This window comes from Caretta caretta, chromosome 2 (assembly GCF_965140235.1).
Source record: "Caretta caretta isolate rCarCar2 chromosome 2, rCarCar1.hap1, whole genome shotgun sequence".
NCBI classification, from domain to species: domain Eukaryota; kingdom Metazoa; phylum Chordata; order Testudines; family Cheloniidae; genus Caretta; species Caretta caretta.
Genome location: NC_134207.1, coordinates 209,980,232 through 210,008,167, shown reverse-complemented (window position 1 = coordinate 210,008,167; position 27,936 = coordinate 209,980,232). Strand labels below are relative to the sequence as shown.

Sequence of the window (27,936 nt, the reverse complement as noted above, 5' to 3'; positions counted from 1 at the left end):
AGAGGAGGAGGGCAGCAGATAAACAGTATTCTCACTTCTCTGAAGAGAGTTAACTTGTGCTGGAATTGGGGGCACAATACACTCACACTCCCACACCATGAAGGGTCTCTGCCTCCTCGGAGTCCTGCTCCTGGCCGAAGGGGTTCTGCATGCTGCTGCCAAACGTGAGTGCCTTGATTCCTTCCCCTCATTTCCCCCAACTTCCCCAGATTTAATTTGCTGAGATGGTGTGATCACAACTATGCTGCTATTTTGAAATGTGTTTTGCTTTGGTTGCTGCAGCTCAGGGATTGGGTGTTTTCAGGCTGCATCCTACCTAGCTGGGGGTTATCTGCTTCTGTGGCTGCACATGTGATCTGAGCTGGGATAGGAACGAGGAGAGCTATTCTGCTACCTGTTGTAACACTAGAGGCACAGTGACAGGCTGATGGGTCCTGAGCCTCTGTTGACCTCCCCAGACGTCCAGATGAGACACACCAGCTCAGTGACAGGGACAATGAGCCTCTGCTGATTTCCCGACCTTAGCTCTGGTTGTGACTCACCAATTCAGAAACAAGGGTCTCAGGGAGGATCCCATTCCTTCTCCACACTGACAATGGGCCCTGGATCCTGGGGAGGGGATTAAGCTTCTTTGGAACTCTGTCTCTCTCTTCCAGGTCTGACAGACCCTCTCAAGTACAGAGGGGCAGGACCGTTTGGGACTGAGCTATTGCTGACCTTCCAGGAGTCCAGGGTTGACTTACTGGCTCAGGGATAGAGGTCTAAGGGTGGGGACTGAGCCGCAGTTGGCCTCCTTTCCCTTCCCTGGGTAACACACTGTCTCAGGGAATGCTGAACCACTCCTCACCTCCCCATCTTGTTATACCAATAAAATAAAAACCAGCAGGATCTTATTAAAGGGGAAAAGGCAAAATACCACATTTATTGTGAATACAGAAAGAATCATAGTAAGCAGTTAGTTATAGCTATAACAGTCCATTCAATCTCATATTTATTCACACATTCATTCATACAAACACACACACACACACAGAGGTTCTGCAAGGTTGTTATCATAGTTACCGGCCTTAAAGTTGCTCATGTCAAGCCACTGGCCAGGTGGCCTGGACATGAGGAGGGAGCAGGGCCTTCTTAGATGCATATCTGATGCTCCTGGAAGTTGGTTTGCAGAATCAGATCCCAAAGTTCTCACTTTCCAGTGTCCAGAGATAGTGTAAATGCTCAGGGACGGGAGCCTGGCTGAGTTGGGAGCAGGGTGCAAGGAGCGCCAGCTCCTCTCTTCCAATAGAACTAAAGTATGGTGTCATTATTCACAAGAATCACTTTCTTGGGTTTTATTATTGGACTGGCTGCTTTGGACTCAGTTGCTCCACATGTGGTAATGACTGACACTTGCTTATGAAGACTGTGTATAGTTAAGTGGAGGAAAAAACTTCTCTAAAGTCTCTTTTTTCTTACCCCTTAGTTCACCTCCATGTGGTTTAGAGGGACTGGTGCCAAAGTAGAGGCTAGGGTGAAAAATGCCTTGTCCGTGTAATCCAAAAGCTTGTGGAACTTCTTATATTTGATTGAGATAAACATATTACAAGCGAGTGAAGAAATGCCATAGGAGCTTACCTGGTTAGAATTTGTGAGGCCCAAAGTTATGATTAGGGCTGATGGTTTGTCATGGAAAAAACATACAAGCCACAGTCCAGTCATGGAGCAAATGCCAAAAGTTGCAGGGCACTTTGTTTGAATCCAGATATTATCCATTTGGCAAAAACAACTTGTTTCACACATTAAGCGTGAGGGTGTGACTGGCCACAGAGAGGGTGAATGAAGAGGGAAGGGTGCCAGGAGTCTTCCCCAGTCCTCTACCCCCTTTGCAGAGGCCAGGCAAAATTGCAGCCCTTGCACACTTCTGAGATCAAAGACTGCTCCCTTCTAAAGACCGTGCAGGGCACAATTCCCCACAGAGCAGGGAGGGGCTAGCAGCAGCACTGGCTGAGCACGGAGATCTGTGCACACTATGGGACCAGTCAAAGGGAACTCCAGTCCGGTAGCAGCCTCAATGGGTAATAAGGTGGGTGGAAAAAAGGCAGCTGTTGCCTCTTCTTCAGCACTGCTTCCCTGCCTCAACCTCAGGCATCACAGTGCTGTGCAGACACCGCTTCATCCGGCTATATCTGCATGGTGTCTCTTCTAAACTACAGAGAAGTGATAGGACCCCTGAGCACGTAACACACCACTATAGGCACAGAGATGGATTAAGATTTATTGGGGCCCTGGGCTGTCAAAGTTCCTTTCCCACTCTGAACTCTAGGGTACAGATGTGGGGACCTGCATGAAAAACCCCCTAAGCTTATTTTTACCAGCTTAGTTTAAAACTTCCCCAAGGTACAAACTATTTTACCTTTTGCCCTGGACTTTATTGCTGCCACCACCAAGAGTCTAACAAATAAATAACAGGGAAAGAGCCTGCTTGGAAACGTCTTTCCCCCCCAAAAATCATCCCAAACCCTACACCCCCTTTCCTGGGGAAGGCTTGATAAAAATCCTCACCAATTTGCATAGGTGAACACAGACCCAAACCCTTGGATCTTAAGAACAATGAAAAAGCAATCAGGTTCTTAAAAGAAGAATTTTAATTGAAGAAAAAGTAAAAGAATCACCTTGTAAAATCAGGATGGTAAATACCTTACAGGGTAATCAGATTCAAAACATAGAGAATCCCTCTAGGCAAAACCTTAAGTTACAAAAAGACACAAAAACAGGAATATACATTCCATTCAGCACAACTTATTTTATCAGCCATTTAAACAAAACAGAATCTAACACATATCTAACTAGATTGCTTATTAACCCTTTACAGGAGTTGTGACCTGCATTCCTGCTCTGGTCCCGGCAAAGGCAACACACAGACCGAGAAAACCTTTGTTTCTTCCGCCCCCCCCCCCCCCCCCCCAGCTTTGAAAGTATCTTGTCTCCTCATTGGTCATTTTGGTCAGGTGCCAGCGAGGTTATCCTAACTTCTTAACCCTTTATAGGAGAAAGGGTTTTTCCTCTGGCCAGGAGGGATTTAAAGGTGTTTACCCTTCCCTTTATATTTATGACACACCCCGCAAATCACAGATAGGGTGAAACGCTGACTGTGATTTCTTCCTGGAGCTCTAGGAGAAAACAGAGTTAATAAGACACATGCACCTCTAAATATACTACCAAGTATATAAAGACTAACAATATTTTTCACATCTCAAGGACGATTTTAACCAGTTGATTCTGGGAAACTTTCATGGGAGAGTGCATCAGCCACTTTGTTAGAAGCTCCTGAGATATGTTGGATGTCAAAATCAAAATCTTGGAGAGCTAAACTCCACCGAATAAGTTTTTTGTTATTTCCCGTGGCGGTATGAAGCCACTGTAGCGCAGCATGGTCTGTTTGTAGGTGGAAAACAAACATATGGGCGTAGCTTTTCCAGAGTGTAGACAATGGCGTAACATTCTTTTTCACTGACTGACCAGTTGCTTTCCCTCTCAGACAGCTTTTTGCTGAGAAACACTACAAGATGGAATTCTTGATCCGGTCCTTCCTGCAGTAAAACTGCTCCCACACCATGCTCAGATGCATCTGTGGTTACTAGGAACGGTTTGTCAAAGTCTGGAGCCCTTAGTACAGGGTCAGACATGAGTGTCGCTTTAAGCTGGTTAAAGGCCTTCTGACACTCTTCGGTCCACTGAACAGCATTTGGCTGTTTCTTTCTGGTTAGGTCTGTCAGTGGAGCGGCGATTTGGCTGTATTGCGGTACAAATCGCCTGTAATAACCGGCCAAGCTTAAGAAGGATTGGACCTGTTTCTTTGACTTTGGGACAGGCCACTTTTGGATAGCATCCACTTTGGCCTGTAGGGGGTTGATAGTTCCTTGACCCACCTGGTGTCCAAGGTAAGTCACTCTGTTTAGGCCTATTTGACACTTCTTAGCCTTAACAGTTAGTCCTGCCTCCCTTATGAGCTCGAAGACTTTTTGTAGATGTTCCAGGTGTTCTGCCCAGGAATCGGAAAATATGGCCACATTGTCAAGGTAGGCAACTGCATATTCTCCTACTCCCGCTAGGAGACCATCTACAAGTCTTTGGAAGGTGGTGGGTGCATTCCACAGCCCAAAAGGGAGTACATTAAATTCATACAGCCCGACATGTGTGGTGAAGGCTGACCTTTCCTTGGTGGATTCATCTTGTGGTACCTGCCAGTACCCCTTGGTTAAGTCCAAGGTAGAGATGAACTGGGCCTGTCCCAGTTTCTCTAATAGTTCATCTGTGTGTGGCATTGGATAGTTGTCTGGGCGAGTTACAGCATTTAGCTTACTGTACTCCACGCAAAAACGTATCTCTCCATCTGGTTTGGGAACTAGAACCACTGGAGATGCCCATGCACTGCCAGAGGGGCAGATTACACCCATCTATAACATATCCTGGATCTCCTGTTCTATAGCAGTTTTAGCTTGAGGAGACACCCGGTAAGGTTGGACTTTATTTGGGTGAGCATTACCTGTGTCAATGGAGTGGTATGCCCGTTCAGTCAGTCCTGGGGTGGCTGAGAACGTCGGCGCATAGTTAGTGCACAGCTCCTTGATCTGCTGTAGCTGCATACGCCCAAGGGTCATGAGGAGGTTCACCTCTTTCACGCCACCAGCACTTTTCCCTTCATAGTAGACACCTTCAGGCCACTCAGCATCATCTCCTCCCTAGGCTGTAAACTGACAAACCTTTAATTCTCTGGAATAAAAGGGCTTTAGAGAATTAATATGGTGCACCTTAGGCTTTCGGTTGGAGGTGGGGAATGCTATGAGATAATTAACAGCTCCCAGGCGCTCCTGGACCGCGAATGGCCCTTCCCACGATGCTTCCATTTTATGGGCCTGGAGTGCCTTTAAGACCATGACCTGGTCCTCTACTTTGAAGGAATGCTCTCTGGAATGTTTATCATACCAGGCCTTTTGCTCTTTTTGAGCATCCTGTAGCAAGAGCCCTTTAGCAAGGGCTAAAGAGGTTCGGAGGGTGTTTTGTAGGTTGGTTACAAAGTCCAGAATGTTAGTTCCTGGAGAAAGTGTAAACCCCTCCCATTGCTGCTTCACCAACTGTGATGGCCCCTTAACCTCGCAGCCATATACAAGTTCAAATGGTGAAAACCCTAAACTGGGATGTGGTACAGCTCTGTAGGCAAAGAGTAACTGCTACAACACTAGGTCCCAGTCATTGGCGTGCTCATTTACAAATTTACGTATTATGGCCCCCAAAGTCCCATTAAATTTCTCCACCAGGCCATTTGTTTGATGATGGTAAGGGGTGGCAACCAAGTGATTCACCCCATGAGCTTCCCAAAGGCTTTCCATAGTTCCTGCTAGGAAATTAGTTCCCGCATCTGTGAGGATGTCGGAGGGCCAACCTACCCTGGCAAAAATGTCTGCTAGTGCCTGGCACACACTTTTAGCCCTGGTGTTGCTTAGAGCTACTGCTTCTGGCCATCGGGTGGCAAAATCCATGAAAGTCAGTATGTACTGCTTTCCTCTGGGTGTCTTTTTCAGAAAAGGACCCAGAATATCCACAGCTACTTGCTGAAATGGAACTTCAATGATGGGTAGTGGCTGGAGAGGGGATTTGACCTGGTCTTGGGGTTTTCCCACTCTTTGGCATACTTCACAAGACTGGACATAAGTAGAAACATCCTTGCCCATTCCCTCCCAGTGGAATGACCTCCCCAAATGGTCTTTAGTCCTGTTCACCCCAGCCTGGCCACTAGGATGATCATGGGCCAAGCTCAAGAGCTTTATCCGGTACTTAGTTGGAACTACCAACTGTCTCTGAGGATGCCAGTCTTCCTGGTGTCCACCAGAAAGAGTTTCCTTGTATAAAAGTCCTCTTTCTACAACAAACCTGGATTGATTAGAAGAGCTAAGAGGCGGTGGGTTGCTCCGGGCCGCCGTCCAAGCTCTCTGGAGGCTTTCATCTGCTTCCTGTTTGGTCTGGAACTGTTCCCTTGATGCTGGAGACATCAGTTCCTCATTGGATTGTGGACCTAGGCTTGGTCCCTCTGGAAGTGATGTAGGGGATGGGGCTGTTTCCGTTGACTGTGAACCACTCTCCACTGGTGCTCTATGTTGGGGTTCAGGCTCCAGCTGAGCCTCTTGTGTAGGGTTATTGGCTGCTGCCGGTTCCGGTTCTGGGACTGGCTCTGACTGGGTCTCTGGAACTGGATCCACTACTGCTGTTGCAGACGTTGGCATGGGGTCTGGGTCCATCACCTCTGACCAGGTCCTAGTAGAAGTTTCTGGAACTGAACTAGGTGGGACGGCTTGCTTAGCCTGGCTGCGGGTGACCATTCCCACCCTCTTGGCTAGCTTCACATGATTGGCCAAGTCTTCCCCCAACAGCATGGGGATGGGATAATCATCATATACTGCAAAAGTCCACATTGCTGACCAGCCCTTGTACTGGACAGGCAACTTGGCTGTAGGCAAATTGACAGAGTTGGACTTGAAGGGTTGAATTGTCACTTGGATCTCTGGGTCTATTAAATTGGAATCCACTAAGGAAGCATGGATAGCCGACACTTGTGCTCTGGTGTCCCTCCATGCGGTGACCTTCTTCCCGCCCACACTCACAGTTTCCCTCCGCTCCGAGGGTATCTGGGAGGTATCTGGGCCTGAAGACCTCTGGTGTGATTCCAGTGTAATGAACTGTAATCGGTTGAGGTTCTTGGGGCAGTTGGCCTTCACATGCCCCGGCTCGTTACATTTAAAACACTGTCCAGCTTACGGGTCACTGGGGCAAGGTGGGTTGCTGGAGAACAGTATGGCAGGACGATAAGCCGAGTATTGCTTGGTGTGTAGTTGGGGCCTTGGGCTGCCCCCGGTAGTAGGGTGTGGTCTGATGGTGTCCCTTCCGATATCCGCTCCAACTGCAACCAGGGTTGTTCCTCTCTCCTCCCTCCACCTGTTTTGTTCCAGCTTGCCCCGCCTCTCTGGCGGTCTGGGACTGCTTGTATTGATCAGCATAAGAAGCAAGACTTTCTGCTGAGTCCATTTCCTTATCCCATAAACACTGTTTTATTTCCTCCTTGGACATATTCAGGAATTGCTCCTGAGCTGTCAAATCACACATTCCGTCAAAGCTAGTAACACCCCTTCCTTGGACCCATTTATCTAATTTGTTTATCTAAACCTTCATCTGGTTTAGATAAGCCATATTCCTTAATCCAGGCCCTCTCTTAAGGGTTAGAAATTTTACTCTGTACATTTCAGATGTAATCTGAAATTGCTTTAAAACCAAATCCTTGAATTTATTATAGTCAGAAGCCTGATCAATAGGCATCTTATTGAATATGTCCAGAGCTCTTCCAGTTAATTTTGTGACCAATGTGGTCATCTTGTGAGCTTCAGGAATTTTATGGAGAGTGCACAGTCTCTCAAAGGTGAGAAAATATTCAACAATATCACTGGATTCATCATACTGTGGACATAGTCTCTCCCATTTGTGGATTGTTGGGGAAGGATGGCTAGGGTTATCCAGTAGATACAGCTCAACCTTTGCCTTCTCCCTCTCCAGTGCATGCTTCCTCTCTTTTTCCTTCTCCTCCTCAGCATGCTTCCTCTCTTTTTCCTTTTCCTCCATTTCTTTTTCCCTTGCCTCCATAGCTCTCCTGTGAGCAGCCTCCCTTTCCTCCTCAGCATGCTTCCATTCTTTTTTCTTTGCCTCCATAGCTCTCCTGTGGGCAGCCTCTTTGGCTGTTTCCTTGGTTTCTGTCATGGTTGCCTCTCTGTTTTTAACTAACTTTACACTCGAGAGTTAGAACTAAAACAAACAAACAAAAAGCTTGGCTTGTCAAAACAAAAATAGGTTGTGCTGTAACCGGATACCTATGTTCTCTGATAGTGATTGTCAGCCTACAGAAAAATCCTTAAAAAAACCCCAAACACCTTTGTCTCCAGGAAAATAGACAGAAAATCCCTCTAGTTGCTCTTAGGTAAAAAAGAACTTCAGGTCTGTGAAGACTTGTGAATTTCCCTGCAGGAGGTTAACTACCCTGCCTTTAGGTAGATTTCAGAGGAACAGCCGTGTTAGTCTGTATTCGCAAAAAGAAATAAATTGGTTAGTCTCTAAGGTGCCACAAGTACTCCTTTTCCTTTAGGTAGAGAAAACTCCAGCTCACAAAAGACAATTCCCTTTTGTCTCTGCTCTGGCCCCCAAGCAGAGACAAAAAAAACTCTAACTGCTTTCAGCTTAAAACCTGCTTTTCAGCAGCCCAAAGGAAAAAAATATTTCCTTTTAAAAAATCTGTGCTTCTGGTTCAAAGAATCTCAAATTGATCTCAAAACGATTTCAAGTTAATCCCACTGCTCTGCCACCATGTCAAGGTTCCTTCCCCACTCTGAACTCTAGGGTACAGATGTGGGGACCTGCATGAAAACCACCTAAGCTTATTTTTACCAGCTTAGTTTAAAACTTCCCCAAGGTACAAACTATTTTACCTTTTGCCCCTGGACTTTATTGCTGCCACCACCAACCGTCTAACAAATATATAACAGGGAAAGAGCCCGCTTGGAAACGTCTTTCCCCCCAAAAATCATCCCAAGCACTACACCCTCTTTCTTGGGGAAGGCTTGATAAAAATCCTCACCAATTTGCATAGGTGAACACAGACCCAAACCCTTGGATCTTAAGAACAATGAAAAAGCAATCAGGTTCTTAAAAGAAGAATTTTAATTGAAGAAAAAGTAAAAGAATCACCTCTGTAAAATCAGGATGGTAAATACCTTACAGGGTAATCAGATTCAAAACATAGAGAATCCCTCTAGGCAAAACCTTAAGTTACAAAAAGACACAAAAACAGGAATATACATTCCATTCAGCACAACTTATTTTATCAGCCATTTAAACAAAACAGAATCTAACGCATATCTAACTAGATTGCTTATTAACCCTTTACAGGAGTTGTGACCTGCATTCCTGCTCTGGTCCCGGCAAAGGCAACAGACAGACCGAGAGAACCTTTGTTTCCCCCTCCCCGCCCCCCAGCCTTGAAAGTATCTTGTCTCCTCATTGGTCATTTTGGTCAGGTGCCAGCGATGTTATCCTAGCTTTTTAACCCTTTATAGGTGAAAGGGTTTTCCCTCTGGCCAGGAGGGATTTTAAAGGTGTTTACCCTTCCCTTTATATTTATGACATGGGCACAAAGAACATTTGGGCTCCCCTACACTCCAGGGGCCCAGGAGTGCCAGAACTGGGGGAACAAGGGGTCATGCCCTCCCCTTTTTAACATGGGCATAGTAGCCTTGGGCAGTGGTGGAGTGGCAGCAGCAGGGTCTTCCCCACCACAAAGCACAGCCCCTGCTAGTGGTGCCAGTCTCTTCTCGGTGGGGGGCTGAGGTGGCCCATAGCCTCCCCTTGCCCCAGGACCCTGCCCCCCACTCTTCCTCTTCCCACCAAGGCCCTTCTCCCTGGCCAGACTGGAAGCCAGAGCTGGGCCATGCTAAGAATCACCCATGGAGCCCAGGCTGCTGTGGAGAGCCCTGGTCCCTCCACATGCCCAGGGCAGTGTGCTCCAGGAGGCAGGGACATGGTCCAGGGGCTACTCTCATGGCTTTCTGTGATCCATCCATAAAGCAGTCCACCTCTTTATAAAGTGAACCAATGCCACAACTGCAAGGGTATGTCCAGTGATATGAACAATTTCTGCAAATTTCACAGTAAAAAATGCCTGTTGAAACTTTCTTCTCTTCAGCTAGATAAGATAATACAGCATAGCATCTAGGAAAATGTACAGATGGTCTTAAAACGTTGGGATGTAAAATATTTCTTGCCAGGGCTTGAACTGGGACAGGGGGAAGTATGCTCTGGTCTCTTCTAAACAGATTACAGTGAGATGTGTGGGTATGTGTGTCCCAGGGACCCCATGGTGCCAACTGGGAGAGGGCACAACTGCACAAGGGTCCATGAGGTTTTATGGGATCCCCTGGCTCAGATATATGCATAATAGTTCACCAAAGGGTGGCATGTGAGGTCTCTGCTGAGAGCCAGTAGCCCACTGGTCATCATAATCATTGACAAGCATATGAAGAGCGGCCAGCACATCCCTCAGCCTGCACCGCTTCCCACAGCTCCCATTGGCCTGGAACAGCAAACCGCAACCAGTAGGAGCTGCGATCAGCTGAACCTGTGGACGCTGCAGGTAAACAAACCAGCCCAGCTGGTCTGCGGCTTTCCCTGGCGGGCCGTGTGCCAAAGGTTGCCAGTCCCTGCTGTAGGTGCTTACAAATTGATTGTTTAATAATTTGTTCCAGGATCTTTCCAGGTATCGAATTTAGGCTGACTAGTATTCCTTCCTGAGGTCATTTTTGTTCCCCTTTTTAAAGATAGCTACTCTGCTTGCCCTTCTCCAGTCTTCTGGGACCCCACCTGTCCTGTTCTTGAAGATAATCACTAATGGTTCCAAGATTGCTCCCGCTAGTTTCTTAAGTACTCTAGGGTGAATTTCATCAGGTCCTGCCAACTTTGAATACATCTAACTTATCTAAATATTATTTAACCTGTTCTTTCTTTATTCTGGCTTGTGTTCCTTCCCTCTTGTTTAATATTAATTGGGTTAAGCATCTGGACACAATTAAGTTTTTTAATGAAAACTGAAGTAAAATAGGCATTAAACATGTCAGCCTTCTTAGTGTCATCCATTAGTAATTCTCCTTTCCTACTAAGTAATCGACCTACACTATCTTTCATCTGTCTTTTGCACCAATGTATTTATATAACTACTTATTGTTGTCTTTTATGTCCCTTGCTGGGTGTAACTCATTTTATGCCTTAGCCTTTCTGATTTTGTCCTTAAATGCTTGTGCTTTTATGTCCACAACAGAAACATTAGACTTTTCTATTGAATGCTTCAGGAACCTTAAGTACTAAACTATAAGTAAAGCCCCAATTCTGCAATGCATTCCATGTAGGCAGATCCCTATGTTCATGTGTGTTCCTATGGACTTTAATGGATGCAGGGGTCCACTGTGTAGAACTCATTGCAGGATTGGGGCCTAATAGCTCACTATTACATTCCCTAATGTCTCTTTTAATAATCACCTGTTTACAGTTTACATGTAACTTTTTTGGTTTATAATCCATTGAAAATATTTTTTAAAGTTCTGAGAAAGTATAAATGAGCAAAGGAAGGGCTGGAAAATGTTCATCCATGTGATCTTATCCCTCCAAGAACCCTTTAATTTAACTGGAACATGTCCTAAAGTTAGGAATGGATGAAATATATATAGCCTAAATTCAGAGGAATTTCCATTATCAGTTTATAAGCTTTGTTTATAATGATAAAGTTCCAAGCATGTCCATTGATTTAGAGTTTTGCGTTCGGTGAAGAATTTAGTATTGTGAAATGGAGCAGGGGAAATAGTCATACTTTATGTTGCTCATATTTCTATCTAGAGTTTCGAGATGTGATGAGCCATGGAAGATCTTCTTCTCATGTCAGGTCCCATAAGAAGCTACATGGCTGGTCTCCTGATCAAAATCAGTGGAATGAAAAGCTTTATCCTTTCTGGGAAAAAGGAGATCCTAGATGGAATGACTGCTGGAGAGGTAGGTCTAGATATGCCACCCTAAAGCTCTGGGAAATGTAGCCAGAAATTCTATAAGATAGAATAGAAAGTTATAGATAGTGTGTTTTGTACTGTACATATCCCAAAATTGCTCTTTCCAGTAATGCGCTAGATACTAGTACTTAATACGTTGTCTGATGAAGTGGCCATGGTAGCCATTAGAAAATCTGCTCAGTAATAATTCACAGCCTCAGATATTGAAATCTGGTTTATTGAAAAGGAGCATTAGCCAGGACACTGGGAAAATCCCTTGTTCTCTGTGAAAAGTGCCAGTAGGTTGGGATCTTCAACTTCCACCCCAAGGCACATCACTGGATGAGTTTAACACTTTCTATGAAGAACCAGCACATTGTATGCCACTGTTTTATCACCACTGGTTATGAGCCCAGGACTAAAGGCTACACCTTCTGATAGAGACAAAAGAGCTGTCCTCTGGTATATGCTGCCTCTTTTGTGTACAAATGTGATTTTAGTTTATAGTAGGGGAATGTCTAGAGAATGGTTAACTTCAATTGACTGTATTGTAGCTACGCTGATTTACATTGGCTTAGAATCTGGCCCACTAAGTCTAATTTATTGGCATAGGTTTGGATTTTGAAGAACACCTTAGTGACTCGGATCACAAATTCCACTGAAAGTACATGAGACTTGTGCCTCAAAGTCACTTAGCACTTTTAAAAAAAACCTATACTAATAATTTTCAATTGGTCTCCTCCAAACTATTTAAGTAAAAAGTTTCTAATTTTTGTTGTTCTGGTTAGATATTAAGAGCATCCAGTACCTCAGATGGCTAAATGAGGGGCAAAAGAGCTTCTTCAGGAAGGTCAGTACAATGCAATATAGTATGTTGTAGGAAGTGATAGAGACACTTAGGGTCATCACCTCAGCACGTGTAAATAGGTGTAGCTCTTTTTGCAGCCTACAGAGTGTTACCAGTTTATGCAGCTGGTGATCTGGCTCTTACAGTCTTTGTAATAAGTTTAACATGATTGATTTTAACTTTTTTGTTTAAATGGTGCACAAATAAAAGTAATAGCTACTCAAAAAGACTGCAAAAAGAAAAGGAGTACTTGTGGCTCCTTAGGGACTAACAAATTTATTTGAGCATAAGCTTTCATGAGCTACAGCTCACTCACGAAAGCTTATGCTCAAATAAATTGGTTAGTCTCTAAGGTGCCACAGGTACTCCTTTTCTTTTTGTGGATACAGACTAACATGGCTGCTACTCTGAAACCTGTCAAAAAGACTGGTGTATAAATGAAATCTCATCTTAATTTCTTCAGGAGGAAAGGTGGTGGCCAGATTGACCTCTGACAGCCCAGCTCTAGTAGGATCAAACGTGACCTTTGCTGTGAACCTACAGTTTCCCAGGTGCCAGAAAGAAGATAATGACAGCAATATAGTATATGACAGGATCTGCAGGAATGGTAGGTAACAACAATACCCTTATATTGTGAACAAGTGTGGCAATGGCACTGGTGCACTTGTGGTCTACAAAAGCATCATGCACACTTGGAACCATCAGCATTCTGCTTCCAGGCTGCAGTTCTATGCCTGTTAAATTGAGAACGACAGTAATGTCTGATTTGTGTCACACAAAAAGTCCTTGTTCAGAAGATGACTGTCTTATTTTTACCCATCTGCACCCACTACATATAATGGCCAAGAACTTTAAATGGATTTTTTTCCACTACAAAATGAAGTGTTTTATCTGGCTCCCAGAAAAACTGTTACTGCTCAGCTCAGTTGCAAGTTTGCCCAGTCACTGGCCTGAATACTGGCATGTTACATCAGTAACATGGGTTTTTCTAACCGGGTTTGTAAAACTGAGAATCTTCAATAAGGAGTCCAGAGTTCACTAAATAACACCTTTATATGGCTACCTCCCAAGGAAGAGCCGATCTTACATTCCTGAGATTTCAAACATAAAAAACAAGCAGGGGAAAATATCTTTTAAAATAAAAAACGTTTTTGGCCTTCTTTATATCTCTTAAATGAGGAAAACCGGTCAAAAACCCAATGTTTTTATTTGCTGCAGCTTGGCAGAAATAAACCTTTGTTCCAACATCCAGATAGATTAAATAACACTTTCTACCGATCAATTTCAAGAGATGTCAATCACTACTTGAATAGCATAGCTTCTACTTACAGGCATCTCAGGCATTAGATTGTGGAGTATCTGTTCTATGCTTACTAATTTTGTGCTTTTCCAATGAAGAAACATATATTTTTCTGGTTCTAGTGGTGCTTGCAGTTTACATGGCACTTATTTAAAAATGACACAACTGGCTCTTCTGACAAAAGAAAGAAAGAAAAATAAAAAGCAAGCCAAATTCTACTGCGGGTTTCACAGCTGCAGCTCCCATTGGGCCAGAATGCAGGTGCAACCCCACTGACCTCAATAAGACGGCATTGTCCTATGGGGCTGGCAGCAGAATTTGGAACAACAGCTTCAATTGGCATCTTCTAGGTGAGCCAACAGAATTCTTGAAAACAACTACATTCTTTTGTCAGAATAAAAACATACCAAGCAGAAAATACCTAGGATTATAATTAGAAAGAACAGAGGAATTGTGATGTAGTGAACGTTACTCTGAAAATGCCCTCTCCTCCTGCTCCATATTTAAAAACATGACTGAAAAGCAATATTGTGATTTAAATGTAATACATGTTCTGCTTTGGTGGTGTAAGTTCTCTGGGCATGATCATTTCCACTGAAGTTAATAGGTATTTTTCATTGACTTCAGTGCAATCAGGACTGGGCCCCATGTCTTCAGCCTTGTTCCTCATGGTGCACCGTAGGCATGTGTTTCCCACATCTTTACATAATCCAGTCCTTGGTATTTGCTTATGTACAATAGTCCAGACAGTTTCATGAGCACCTAACTGAGGCACAACATGAGCTTTCACTTAATCTGTCTTAATATTGTGCCGGGAAAAAGGGGTCTTGTGGTTAAAGCACTGGATTGGAACGCAGGATATCTACAGTCTGTGTCAGGCTTTAGCACAGACTTCCTGTGTGAGCTTGGGCAAGTCATTAAGCATATGGTGCCATAGTGCCTACTATGAAATTGAAATAATAATACCTCCATTTCCTGCCTCATTGAGTCATTGTAAAGATAAGTTAATGGACGTGTCTGAGGATCTTTGTTGCCATGAATGAGCCCCATAGAAATAAAGAAGAGGAAACATTCCACTTTTATATAAAAACACATATAAATTTGCCACTTAATAAACAGTAATCTATTTCTACACCTAGATTCCTCAGACTTTTCTGATGAGTATGTCTACAACTGGACTGAGTGGATTGATGACTGTGGCTGGGAAATCTGCACAAGCAACAATACCCATAATGTGTTCCCAGATGGGAGACCTTTCCCTCATCATCCTGGCTGGAGAAGGAGGAACTTTGTCTATTTGTTTCATACAGCTGGTGGGTCCAGTAAAATGTATCTTGGTTTTGTGTCCTAACTTGTTTCCCTAATGCCTTGCATTAGAATTCCCAAAGAGGAATTCAACAGTTGTTGAGTGAGAGAATACTAAACACATTCCGAGCTGCTCAGCGAGAATAGCAGCTGCTCTGTTAATTCCTCTGAGGTTTGGAAGTCATATACTACCATGACATGTTCTGTAAGACTGCAAATGCACAGAGCTGCCACTGTTGAAAAGAACTCCCTTCTCAATCACAATTTGGATAGAAAATTTAGAGGAAATCTTCAGGGCAAAAAGGGTGGGGGAAGCCAGATGATTTAGTGATTAGCACTACCAAGTAGCAGTCTGAGATTCAGGAGTGATCTTGTGCCTGTAGGTCCTCAGACTGGCTTCTTCACCTCTAGAAAGAAAATGCAATGTGCATTTTGTTAAAGCACTCCTAAGCTGGTTGAGTATAGATCTGTTCCTCTCCGGGTTGTGACTTCCGGCGACAGAATGTGTAATAATTGGCCCACCCCTGCTATTGACTACACTGTAAATCTTAGGCTCCTAACTTTGACTGGCAAAATTATTTTAGGTATTAATCTAATTTAGTTGCATTGGGGAAATGAAGGTGCCTTGGTAAATGCCTTTTCTTGGATTGCTGGGAGCAGGCCCATCTTTCGAATGCCTTTGGCTGCTTTGCTGAAACTCAGAAAAAAAACCTAATGGCAGGGAACATAACAATGACATGAAGTGTGTTTGAAAAGAACATTTCACACAAATGAAGGATGAGCATAAAATATACACTTTTGATTTAGACAATCCAAAATTTCACAGAAATGCTGCTTCTCTTTATAAAACTTCTTCCATCTCATCACAAGAGGAAAATATGAGTTCATGTCCTGTTCACAGGCCAGTACTACCAAAAAACTGGAGGCTCTTCAGCAATTGTTTCCATCAACACAACAAATATCACCCTTGGCAAACAGATGATGGTGGTCTCCGTTTACAGAAGAGGTCATCGAACATATGTTCCAGTTGCAACAGCAAGTGGCATCTATGTTGTGACAGGTGAGTGTGCTGGACTAAACCACAACTAAATACTTGGCAGTGCTTGTAGTGGAGATTTTACATAAATGCAACTAAAGTGCTATCTGGAAGAGTAGTGAGGGATGTAAGGAGGGATTGGAACAAGTGATGCTTTTAACTTCCATGTGAAATCTCTAGTAGGTTACCCTGAACAGTATGGAATAAGTCCTCTTAGCAGACTTGTGACGAGCTAGTTGAAAAATGTGTTCTTCACTATAGATATTAACACTGCAAATATATAAGTAAGGATGGAAATGAATTATGTTAATAATTCTTACCCTATAGAGAATACTTTTTTTATCTATGCTACAACATCTGATACGCCAGAGGCTTACCTCATGCTATCCTGCAATTTGACTTGTCCCAAATAAAATTTAAGATCAATTTCTACTTTTTGTTCTTTGTCTGAAATGTTTGAATAAGCAACAGAAATCTGTGGTGTACATAAACTAACTTACCTTTCATACAGAATGTGAATCTAAGCTTAAATTTATGGATATAATGCAAATTGTCCTTTATTTTGTCTGCATCCCACATGCATCCCTAGTACTAATAGTCCAAAGAAAAGAAATTGGAGGCACTTCCTGACCCTTTCTCTGGATGAAATTCATCGCCCTTCTCTGGATGAGGCTGGCTAAAGTATCCCAGGGATTATTTCTATCTCTTCATTCTGGCTGTCTCTTAAATTTAAGTAAGCCACCAACATCAACCCAAATGCACACTCTGCAACAGTTCAGTCAATGGATCCTTTTTGCAGCACTGGAACAGACAAACCAGTCCTTACGCATTGAGCATGAGATTTGCTCACTATACCTCATTCTCAGGCTCTCCTCATCTGTGATCTAGACAATCTCAGACAAAATAATGATGAAGGCAAAGTTTCTTATTCATGAAGGGCCACACTCTGGCACTCTTGCTCATGCTAGGTAGCAACTTTCACCACAAGTGGTCCCACTGAAGCCCATGGGAGTTTTGTCATTGACTTCAGTGGTCACAGGATGAGGTCCTATAATGTCCCCCAACCCAAATTCACTACGTCTCCTTAATGAATTGAGTTTCAAGGGCTTTTCCTCCTCTTTTGTACTGATGGGGGGAAATATGTAGGAAATTACAATAGGACCTTTAGAAACAATTGATGTAATAAAGATACTACTGAAAAGCAAATGTTTTACTTTCTAAATGCATCAGATTTCACCAAATGGCAGGTATAGAACAATATTAATGGGACAGGGAACCTCCAGATGACTAGATATAGGGTCTTCAGTAGATGCACATGACGCTCTACGTGGTTGCAGTGTTTCACTCTGTTACTGTAATATATTGAAAAGTGAGTTAAAGAAGAAACCTGTATTAAAGAAATTAAGCCTGGCAGTTAACATGATGCAGGCTTGTGTCTTACACTTTGCAGTGACCTTTGCAGTCTGAGGGCTGTGAAGCAGTCTGTTACTTGCATCCATACACACCTGCTTCACTTTCTTTCATTTTTCCTGCAGACCAGATTCCTTTATATGTGAACCTGTCCCAGAAGAATGATCGCAATGCCTCAGACTCTGTCTTCATCAAGGATTCTCCTATCACATTTGATGTCAAGATCCATGATCCCAGCCACTACCTTAACAATTCTGCTATCTCCTATGAGTGGGATTATGGAGATGGCAGTGGCTCATTTATATCCAACAGCCCTATTTCAACTCACACTTATACACTGCAGGGAAACTTCAGCCTGAATTTGACCGTCCAAGCTACTATACCTGTACCTTGTGAGCCTGCAACACCTACCCCACCACTTCCTACCTCGCCAGGTCAGAGTCTGTCAATCAATATGAATATTAGGAAATTAATAATGATCATTAATACACCAACATTTTGGTTTTTAAAAATTACATACCTTTAAAAGCTTTACGGTCATCAAAATTGGATCTACACAGCTTTTGTAAACATAACATATGTATACTTACTTAAGAGTCTGAATCAATAACAGGATAAGTATGTAGTCTAAAGTTACAGATATAAAAGGAATCTAATTTATGCTAAAACCAATTTACAATACCCTGACAATGTAAAGGAGACTTCAAGGGGGAGTAAATTACATGTGCACTCACTTTATGGCCCCTCAGCACTGCCAGAGCAGGGAGTGTGTACTGGGGGAACTTATTCCAGAATAAGGTAGGGTGTGAATTTAAAGCGCAATGCCTGTTCCAGAATAGCTATTGTGGAACATCTTATTCTGCAATAGATATTCCAGACAATTTCCTAGCGTGGGCAAGCCTTTATGAAAAGAAAAGGAGTACTAGTGGCACCTTAGAGACTAACCAATTTATTTAATTTATGAATTTCACTGTAGCACTGCAGTGTAGACACTACCTACGCTGACAGGAGGAGTTCTCCCATTGACGACGTAGGTAATCCACCTCCCCGAGAGGCAGTAGCTAGGTTGACACAAGAATTCTTCTGTTGACCTGGTGCTGTCTACAAGGGGACTTAGGCTGACTTAACTATGCCTCTAAGGAGTGTGGATTTTTCCATGTAGTTTAGCCAACCTAATTTTCTCCCACAGACCAGGACTAAGATGTGGGTGTTTTAGTGGGCGGCTACCAAATGTGTGTGATTCAGACAAACTAATCCAGCACTGTGCCAGAATGACCCTTTACACCAAATAGAAGGTAATTATACTGCTGTTGTATTTTTGGCTGTGTTAATTATCACAATGATCTTTTACAGGGGCAACAACTCAAAACTCAACCAGTACTGCAAACAAAACTGAGCTGACCACTCCTGCAAGTAAGTTTATATCTCTTCTTGTGTAGACTATTAGAAACACTTTATAGTAAATTATTTTCTATGATTCTTACAGCTTGATTCACAATGCCAGGGGCTCATTTGCTCCTACTAACCTCAGGCAGTTTCCTCACAACACTAATTTGAGGAAGGGATTGCAACCCTCTTGCCTTGTCTGCATGGTCAGCTTGTTCCCCTCTCTTTCTGATAGCCTCCCCTCAGGACATGGAGCACAGTCCTCCCTTCCCAGGTAGGACACCAGTGGCAAACCCCCAACATCAAGTCACGATATCCAATCCCAGTTACCTTAAATAAAAGTTTGGTTGGCACAGAGTAGGCGTGAGTGTGGAGGGGAAAGAGGCCGCGAAAGTAAAAAGAAAAAACAATCTCGTTGAATAAACAAAGAATAGAGCAAATGATGCAGGAGCTCTGGTCTGGCTGAGTTGAGTCACTCAACTCAGGACCAGAGAGGGAAGAGGGCAAAGGTGTCTTTGTGCCGTTTTTGTGGCTCCTTAATCCTGGGGTTGGCCCTCAGTGCCTCTTAGACTAGCCTCCCCCAGTTGCCCTTGGTTTCAAGGTGCTGTTCTGTTGGCCAAATGCAGAGCAGATGACTCTCCAGTCATCCCCTTCCCCCCACCCCCACGCCAGACATGCTCCTTAGCTCAGTAGCTACGAGAGAAGTGGCTTAGAGCCTCTATGCTGATTCGATAACACTTAGAGGGAATCCCCTATATAAAGGGAATCTGTAGGAAGCTTTTTAATGAAGCTTTATGGCCCCTTTTAACCATCAAAGCAGTGAAAAGGGGTGATAGCAGTGATTCTGGCCTAGCTATTGGTTTGTTTGGATTTGAACAAAAATAAAAAGAGTTGCTTATTTAAAGCTCACAAGTTAGGCTAATTTAGTATTCATTAGCTAAACTAATCACTGTGCTGAGTGGAGCTGCTTAAGCTCTAAGCTTAGTTTACCCCTTTGGTTAAAGAAGATTAGAACCTGATGAAGCAGCACACTGCCAGTTCTAATTACCTATGTCTGTCCCTGCAAGTTTGTGTGTGTTGTCCCAGAAAGATATCTGACCACCTTCTTCTGGATATAATCATTAGCTGGTTGATTGTTTTCAACATCTCTTGGAAGAGAATGATTTATTACCATGCAAATGGAGATAGCCCCACTTTCTGACTAATTTATATCAAATACCCCTTAAAGACGCATGTAATAACTTACGGTTCAGTCCAACACCCACTAAAGTCAGCGGGAGTCTTTCAGTTGATTTTGATGGGTGTTGGACCAGGCCTTTGATGAACGCAACTGTGTGAACTCAATCTAATGGCTGTAATTCATCGTACATACAAATATCCAAACAGTGTAAACAATATGGGCATGAAATGACACATCTCACAGACAAGTACAATGTAAAACCTATACTGTATGCAGCAAGAGACAGACCAAGACAATGGAAGGCCTTTATATACTGTGTCACAATATATCTGGAGACTGGAATGCGTCTGATATCGTATAATGAAAGTACCTGCAGGTGGGTGGAACAGACATGATTAACAGTAGTAGAGGTTTAAAAAAAAAAGAAGAAGGGGAAAACAAGAGAGAAGAGTGGCAAACTCATTCTGCGCAGAATGCTGGATTCCATTTTTAATCGTCTGTGAGCAGGGGCATAAATTCCTTTCCCCCACCTCATGTGCTGAATATGCTACTTCTACAGCTCCTACTGGCCTAGGGATCTGAAATCCAAATTACTCCTCTTGCCTGGCTCTGCAGAACGCTGTGCCAAGCAGGTTTTCTTTCAGTTTTGCACAAGATCTCTTTGAGATAAACTGCATCATTTATTTACTCACCGTGCATTTAGCAGAAGGCAAAAACCTAATTTTTTAATCATTTGGCTTCCCTTCATTGGTGGTATGAAAGACATTAATCCACTTAGACTTTGTCTCTATAACATAGATCGTGCAAAATATTTTCTAAGCAGTGTAATTAGCAATATGTTTCTTTCCCCTGCTCAATCCAACAGTAACTACTAAACCACCCTCTAACCTGGACTCTCCCACCAGCACTGGTGTAATGGAAGACACTCCTGATGGAGGCTGCCATATTTACAGATATGGACATTATAAAACTACTATCTCCATTGTAGGTAAGTGCCTACATCAATAAGAGAATAGGAAAACTGGTTGATATGGTACTGAACGTATATGGGCTGCCTTGTTTGTTCAGTTTACCTGCTATCTATTGTGTAAACACCACAAGAAGGAACTATAAGAACCTATTCTGCAGGCTTGGGTCTGGTTTCATAATTTGACGTACAGTTAACAGACTGGCATTGTTTGCTTTTTTACAACCTGGTTTATCCAGTTGCTAAGCTCAAAATATATGGATAGTGGAGGATTTGAGTGAGTTTGTCACTTAGAGTGGAGGGCAACAATTCTGTATGGGGTGCAAGATTATGTGCATTGTAACATCTTAAAATTTCCAAGATCTTTGAAGGGGAGTTTTGGGGTGAGATGGAGAATAATAAAGAGACCAGATCTCAGCTGACTATTAACAAACCACTTATCTTATTGAGTTTTTAAATGTGTAGTCTTCAGATCCAGTCAGGATAATTCAAACACAGTTCATCTATGATTCTAAGTGGACTATTTTTGCTGAATCATGTCATTGCCTGAGTAACCTAACAGGTTGATGGGCTCTTTCTGCCCTTAGAGGGAATCCTTCAGGTAAACGTTATTCAGATGACAAGTGTCCAGATGACAGTGGCTCAAGGTGAAAACTCCCTGGTTGACTTTGTTGTTACCTGCCAAGGGAGGTAAGCGTATTCACTAATTTCCCTCTTTAAAAAATTAGGTACTTGGATGTTACTAGTATGCTACCCACATTCATATGCAGTTGCATGAACAATAGTTGAAAACACAGCAATGACCATCTGTTGACTGAAATTAAGATAATGGAAGTCTCATTTGTGAGTTATATCAAGAGAAATTGTTGCCCGGTTCTTTGGCTTCAGACGAAAATGATATGCCTAAGCAAAAATAATAGAACTAGTTGGTGGGCAGAAGCTAATCTCTGTTTTCCAGGCAAAGATGGAAGACTTCAGCACTCACACTAAAAAGGGAAGTGGTTTGCTCAAACTGGGAGGAAGCCATCTTTCTAGCCATAGGTTTTTTGACATTTGGAATAAAAACTTGTGTCAAAGGAATTCCTTGGATGCAAAGAGCATTGCATTAATAGTCGTAGCCACTGGAAAATGTATGGATCTGAGAGAACTGAGAAGTACAGATGAGTCTTGACAACATAACTGGGAAATAATCACTTTGAAAGTAATCCTAAAACTAGCAAGACATTCCTGCTACATGTACTAGTACATCTAAGACTCTCCAAAGGGTTTACATTGTATGCCTGGTGAACGGAACCAAAATTAATAGATTTTATCAACTAAGTAGAGGCCAGGTGATACTGTGCTTTGAGAAATGAGTGTAATTGCTGGTAACATTATATTAACTAGTCTAAATGATGCCAGACATAGTTGTGAAATTATGTATGCTTGTAGGAGTGAAGTGGGGAAAATGTGAAGTCCTCTGTAGTCAGAAAATAATGAGTGTTATGCCAAGCAGCTAATTTAATGGAAGAGTAAAGCTACTGGGCCAGTTTTATATTGGTCTAACATCACTGATTCCAACAGAGTTGCACCAGCACAAAACAGGTCCAACTGAGGATAATCAGGCCCACTGAATCTATGATTTAGATTAGTAGTAGTATACATTCATTTTCTCTCTCACACTTCCCCCAGTCTTCCTACAGATGCCTGTACAATAGTCTCTGACCCCACATGCCAGGTGTCACAGAATGTGGTATGTGACCCTGTTGAAGTTACTGATCAATGCTTACTGACCATCAGAAGAGCCTTCAATGAGCCCGGAACCTACTGTGTAAACATTACATTGGGTGATGATACAAGCCAAGCCCTCGCAAGTGCCCTTATATCTGTAAATGGAGGTGAGTCCAAATGGAACAGATGTTGAAGATCTGTGAATACCTTCTCTTCATGGCCATTTCACAGGGAAGTGTGTGTGCGTGTGTATTATTAATTATTTGCCATTATGACACTACTGAGAGGCCTCAACTGAGATTGGGCCCCATTATGTGAGAAACTATACAAACACATAGTAAAAGATAGTCCCTTCCCCCAGAGAGTTTCTAATCTAAATAGAAAAGAGAGACAAAGGGTGTGAGGAGAAAACAAAGGCACAGACAGGGAAAGTGACTTACCTAAGGTTACCCAGCAGGTGAGTCGTAAAATCAGGATTAGAACTCAGGGCCGTCTATCAATCTAAGGTATTCATATGCCCACAATCTTTATTGAATTTCTCCTCACAACAGCCCTGTAAGGCAGGGAAGTGCCATTTTCCCCATTTTACAGATGGGGAACTGAGACACAGAGAGGCTGAGTAATTTACCCAAGCTGACACAGGGAAATCTGGGGTGGACCAGGAAAGTGCAGCCTGGTCTCCAAGTCCTAGGTTAGTGTTCTGGCCACTAGACTACACTGCCTCACCATGGACTTCAATATTGCTGGGCTAATTTACATAATCTGAGGAAGTAGCCTTTGCTGTTCATTCACAACACTGTTTTCAGCAGATCTTATTTAGTTTGTTCCAGATCTGGTGAGTCCATAACAGCTGGGGGCACTCTGGGCCAGATTTTCAAAGGTATTTAGCTGCCTAAAGATGCAGATAGGCACCTAGTGGGACTTTCACAAGCACCTAAGAGCCTAACTCCCATTGATTTCAATAGGAGAGAGGGACATAGGTGCTTTTGAAAATTTCACTGGGTGCCTATCTGCATCTTTAGGTGCCTAAATGCCTTTGAAAATCTGGCCCTAAGTGCTTTGCAGGATTGTGCCCTCTCTAAATTGGTGTGGCGTTCAGCACAACTGTTTAACAAAAGTCCAGTTTATGTGTATTTAAACTACTGTTAGATAGGATGTAGTTCCACAATGTATACATGCCCCTGGGATGTATAATGTTTTCCAAATCACATAAGGGTACATGTGATTCACACAGAAATGTACATCCCTGGCTGCTGTCTTCACAAGCACGATGGTGTAAACTAGCAAACAGAAAAGGAGTACTTGTGGCACCTTAGAGACTAACCAATTTATTTGAGCATGAGCATCCGATGAAGTGAGCTGTAGCTCACGAAAGCTCATGCTCAAATAAATTGGTTAGTCTCTAAGGTGCCACAAGTCCTCCTTTTCTTTTTGCGACTACAGACTAACACGGCTGTTACTCTGAAACCTGTCATTATGCAAGGTGTAAACTAGCATTACTGTCAGGCTTATCCAAACATTTATAATAACACACTGCAAGATGGTATGGTTTACATAGATTAGGTCAACTGTTAAAACTAATTTAAAGTCTTGATTTGAATATATTTACATAGTAACTATGGATTAATAAATTAGGTCCAAATCAATGTGTATCTCTAGTTTACTCTGCTTTATAAAAATAGTTGTGAATGCAATAAGCAAGAGCATGACTCAGCATCAGTAAACTCACCACATAGATTGAAAAGCAGCCTCTGGACTGGAGAATTAAGAAGCTTAATACAGATCATAAAAGTAAATAATAATTAACAGTATTTATTTATTCAGTTTCCCCTGTGCCAGATCTAGTAGGGTTAGAACTGCACCCAAGCGCAATGGTCTCTGAATTTGAAGTCAGTCTCAGAGGTGTCCTGAAAATTTGGTGGCAGAACAACAGAGGGAATCACAGGCTGGGTCAAGAGTTAATTCCCCAAGATGCCAATATTACAAAGGCAGAACACTCAACCCCTAGGAGGGGCATCACATCATCACCAACAATCACCCCATCTACAGCCACTCAGTCCTCTCAGGAGGATGTCCTGTCCAATCCTGGACGGAGAGGGGAATCACTAGAACGCACGGCTAGGGCAAATGAAAAGATACCAGAGAGATTCCATTCTTTCTCCTCCCTCAAACCCTACTCCTCAATGACATGCTAATTCTTATTCTCCGGGTTATAAAATGATTAAGTACTTTGTACTCTTAATTTAAACATTCCCTTTGTAGCATACCAACAGGGCAAGTAGCAAAGTAACTCCAAATCTTGTGGGATGCCAGCTAGCCCTGCAGTTCCTTTGCACATTGTAAAGGTATTTGCATGTTACAGTCAGCAAACAATATATTTCATATGGAAACATACAAGGCACTCTTAAAGTATTCATCTTTAGTATAATTTGGCTGGCATCAAAGATGAATTGGACCCTACAGTCTGTGAATGCTGCTGAGCCCTACTGTTTAGCGTGAAGGGAGTGTTAAACATACTGCACCTTCTAGAGTCACGTGGCAGAAAGAATGGTGCTGCTGGAAAATTGTACCTCACTGTATAGAATTTTTAAAACAAATTTGTTATTCAAGCTCCAGGGTCATCTTCGAGGACAGTGGAAGGTGTCTTGATCACCTCAGGTTTCTTGGTGGCGTTTCTCATCTTTGTGACTCTCCTTCTTCACAAGTAAGTTGCTGGTTCCAACAGTTAAGAAATAGATCAGGATGACAAAATAATTGCATGAATATTCAGATGGATAAAAAATTGAATTTATTTTGGCTGTGTTTGCATCCTTTTTGGGCTTGCTTTCCACATATATTTCAGCAAATGAGTTTACTGGCCATAATGCTCATAAAACCATTGTGGGTGAATATTAAAGAATATCATGGAAAACAAATTTTGAATTCATCAGCACAAGTAGTCAGACTGGAAACATGGTTCTAAAAATTTCACTCATCTAATCAGAGAGAGGAAATAATACAAGGTGACTTATGTGTCCAATCAAAACTAACCAACACATCTTAAGTTTCAGATTTAGAATACTCATAATAAAATGTGTATGAATGATCTGCAGACTAAGAATATTAATCAAAATTGTTAATCAAATAACTTTAACTAATAAATACATTTGAGAAAATAGTAAAGGGCTTGCAGACAATTCACAAACAGATACATTTACATTGCAGTATCAGGCCTTCAGGATCCCATTGTACTAGGCATTGTACAAACATATAGTGAATAACATTCCCTGACCCAGAGAGCTTACAGTAAAAAAAAAAGACAGTCAAATTCATCATATAAATTATTGGCATAGCTCTAGCTAAGAGTATTCCCACTCTTTCTAATTACTAAGTACCTTGTTCTTCAGGCTTACATTTTATTACCATCTGCATGCATTTACCCTGTCCTTTATCACAGCAGTTTAAATATGGTTGTTACTAGCAAGTTTCTAGTACAGTTTCTTTGAGCCTGTATGAACAGGGATTTTTTGTCTGTGAACTGTATTAGAAGCAGATTATAAAACTATACCAGGAGCAGAGGAAGTGCCCTAAAAGTGTATGTGTGTGTGTGGGGGGGGGGGCACAGGAGCCCAATCTGTGCCTCCCCGGGCCCTCCCCCGTGGCCCTGCCTCTGCCCCTTCCCCTAAAACCTCACCCTCACACTGCCCCTTCCCCCAATGCCCTGCCCTAGTGCTGCTCTTCTCCCTGAGACCCTGCCCCACCCCTTCCCCCGAGGCTCCACCCCGTGCTGCCTCTTCCCCTAATGCCCCACTCCAGCACCACCTCTTCCCCCCAAGACCCCTCCCACGCTCACTCCTCTTCCCCTCCCTCGTCGCCTGCCTTTGTGGCCTTTTAAATCTACAGGGGGCCATGGTCCCTTGGGCCCCCCTCTTCCGGCACCCCTGGACTATACTCATAGTTAGGGAGTAGTCAAGAACACAGATTGGCTACAATACGCACGGTATTGGCCAGGGAAATCATGCTAGAACCTTGTCAGAACAAAACACGTTTACACAAAGTCACAGCTAGCACAGTTTTGCTTCCATGGTGAGCAGGGCCCTGAAGAGAGTTCAAGTATTTGCCCCCAAAACAGGGGTGCTGGGACAAGGAGTGCAGTAGCATCCCCTGGCTTGAAGTTGTTTCCATCATACACAAGACGTACAGTTTTGTTCAATGACTTTCAGCACCTCCACTGTAAAACCTGTTCCAGTGCCGCTGCCCCAAAATGCAGTGTGGTAAGGCAGGGTGTACGAGAGCTTCTGTTTCTGAGTGAACTCAGAACTGTGTGCACAACAGCACAAAATCCTCTCTGGCCCTCTCTTATTTTCCTTAATAACCTCTCTAGACCTGGCAGCTCTCACACGATCATTCGGAATTAGTCACAACAGCCTCCAATGGTGGTTTCCAGTTGGGGGGGGGGGGTGGAGGAAGACATGGTATCAATATTTGGCTCTCTCACATACTCCCAGTGCCATGTTAATTTCAGTAACTAACTTTACAATGTTCCTTGCAGGAGATACAAAGAGTACAAACCTATTGAAAGAAGTGCAGAACAAGTGGAGAACAGGGAGGGACTGAATGTTTACTTCAACAATGTCAAGGCTGTTCTCTTCCCTGGGAACAATGAGAGAGATCCTCTGCTGAAAACCAAACCAGGAATTGTTTAAATCTTTAGTGTAACCTCTGATATTAGAGTCTATATGTGGGGTTTATGGCTGAACTGTACTTCAATGGATGACTACTTAGTATGAAAACAAAGGATTAGGGTAAACCTCCAGATATGCGCAGATGGGTCAGTACATTTTGTTTCAATTTATTTAGAAATGGAAAATGGCTTCTTTTCAAAAATGGAGTTGTGATTACTCACTGATTACTCACTGTTCTTGCTTATGATCTGGATCACACAATATTGAATAATAAACCACTCTAGACTGGGCATGATTATGCAATTCACCTAGGTTAATTTGTAGCTTGAGAGAAGAGGCTAGATATTTTTTACCTCCTCAGTATTTAGATCTTTAGTAAGAATTGCACAGTCCCAGTGTCCTAGTTTACCCCCCCCCCCCCTGTATGCATCCCTCAGTCTGGGCTTTGTGAGGTTGAAAGACATGGAGAATAGCCATAATGGCCAACCCTCAGTCATTTTATAAATCTAGATCACTGACATCAGG

General features: G+C 42.9%; 1 protein-coding gene across 1 annotated transcript; it reads left to right on the top strand.

Annotated features, from left to right (window-relative positions):
- GPNMB (glycoprotein nmb) lies at positions 1-27,936 on the top strand. The gene is made up of 12 exons (XM_048838379.2): positions 1-164; positions 11,461-11,613; positions 12,917-13,060; positions 14,893-15,066; positions 15,960-16,118; positions 17,630-17,938; positions 18,858-18,917; positions 20,936-21,058; positions 21,625-21,727; positions 22,709-22,914; positions 25,358-25,451; positions 27,279-27,936. The coding sequence occupies exons 1-12, from the start codon at positions 98-100 to the stop codon at positions 27,430-27,432; spliced, it is 1,746 nt and encodes a 581-aa protein (XP_048694336.2). The 5' UTR covers positions 1-97; the 3' UTR covers positions 27,433-27,936.

What these genes read in the sequence shown, in the direction of transcription:
- GPNMB (XM_048838379.2), top strand. Translation starts at nt 98, where the DNA reads ATGAAGGGTCTCTGCCTCCTCGGAGTCCTGCTCCTGGCCGAAGGGGTT. An exon ending in CTATTTGTTTCATACAGCTG is followed by an intron (nt 15,067 to 15,959) that starts GTGGGTCCAGTA and finishes TCCTGTTCACAG; the next exon opens with GCCAGTACTACCAAAAAACT. An exon ending in CCTTATATCTGTAAATGGAG is followed by an intron (nt 22,915 to 25,357) that starts GTGAGTCCAAAT and finishes TTGTTATTCAAG; the next exon opens with CTCCAGGGTCATCTTCGAGG.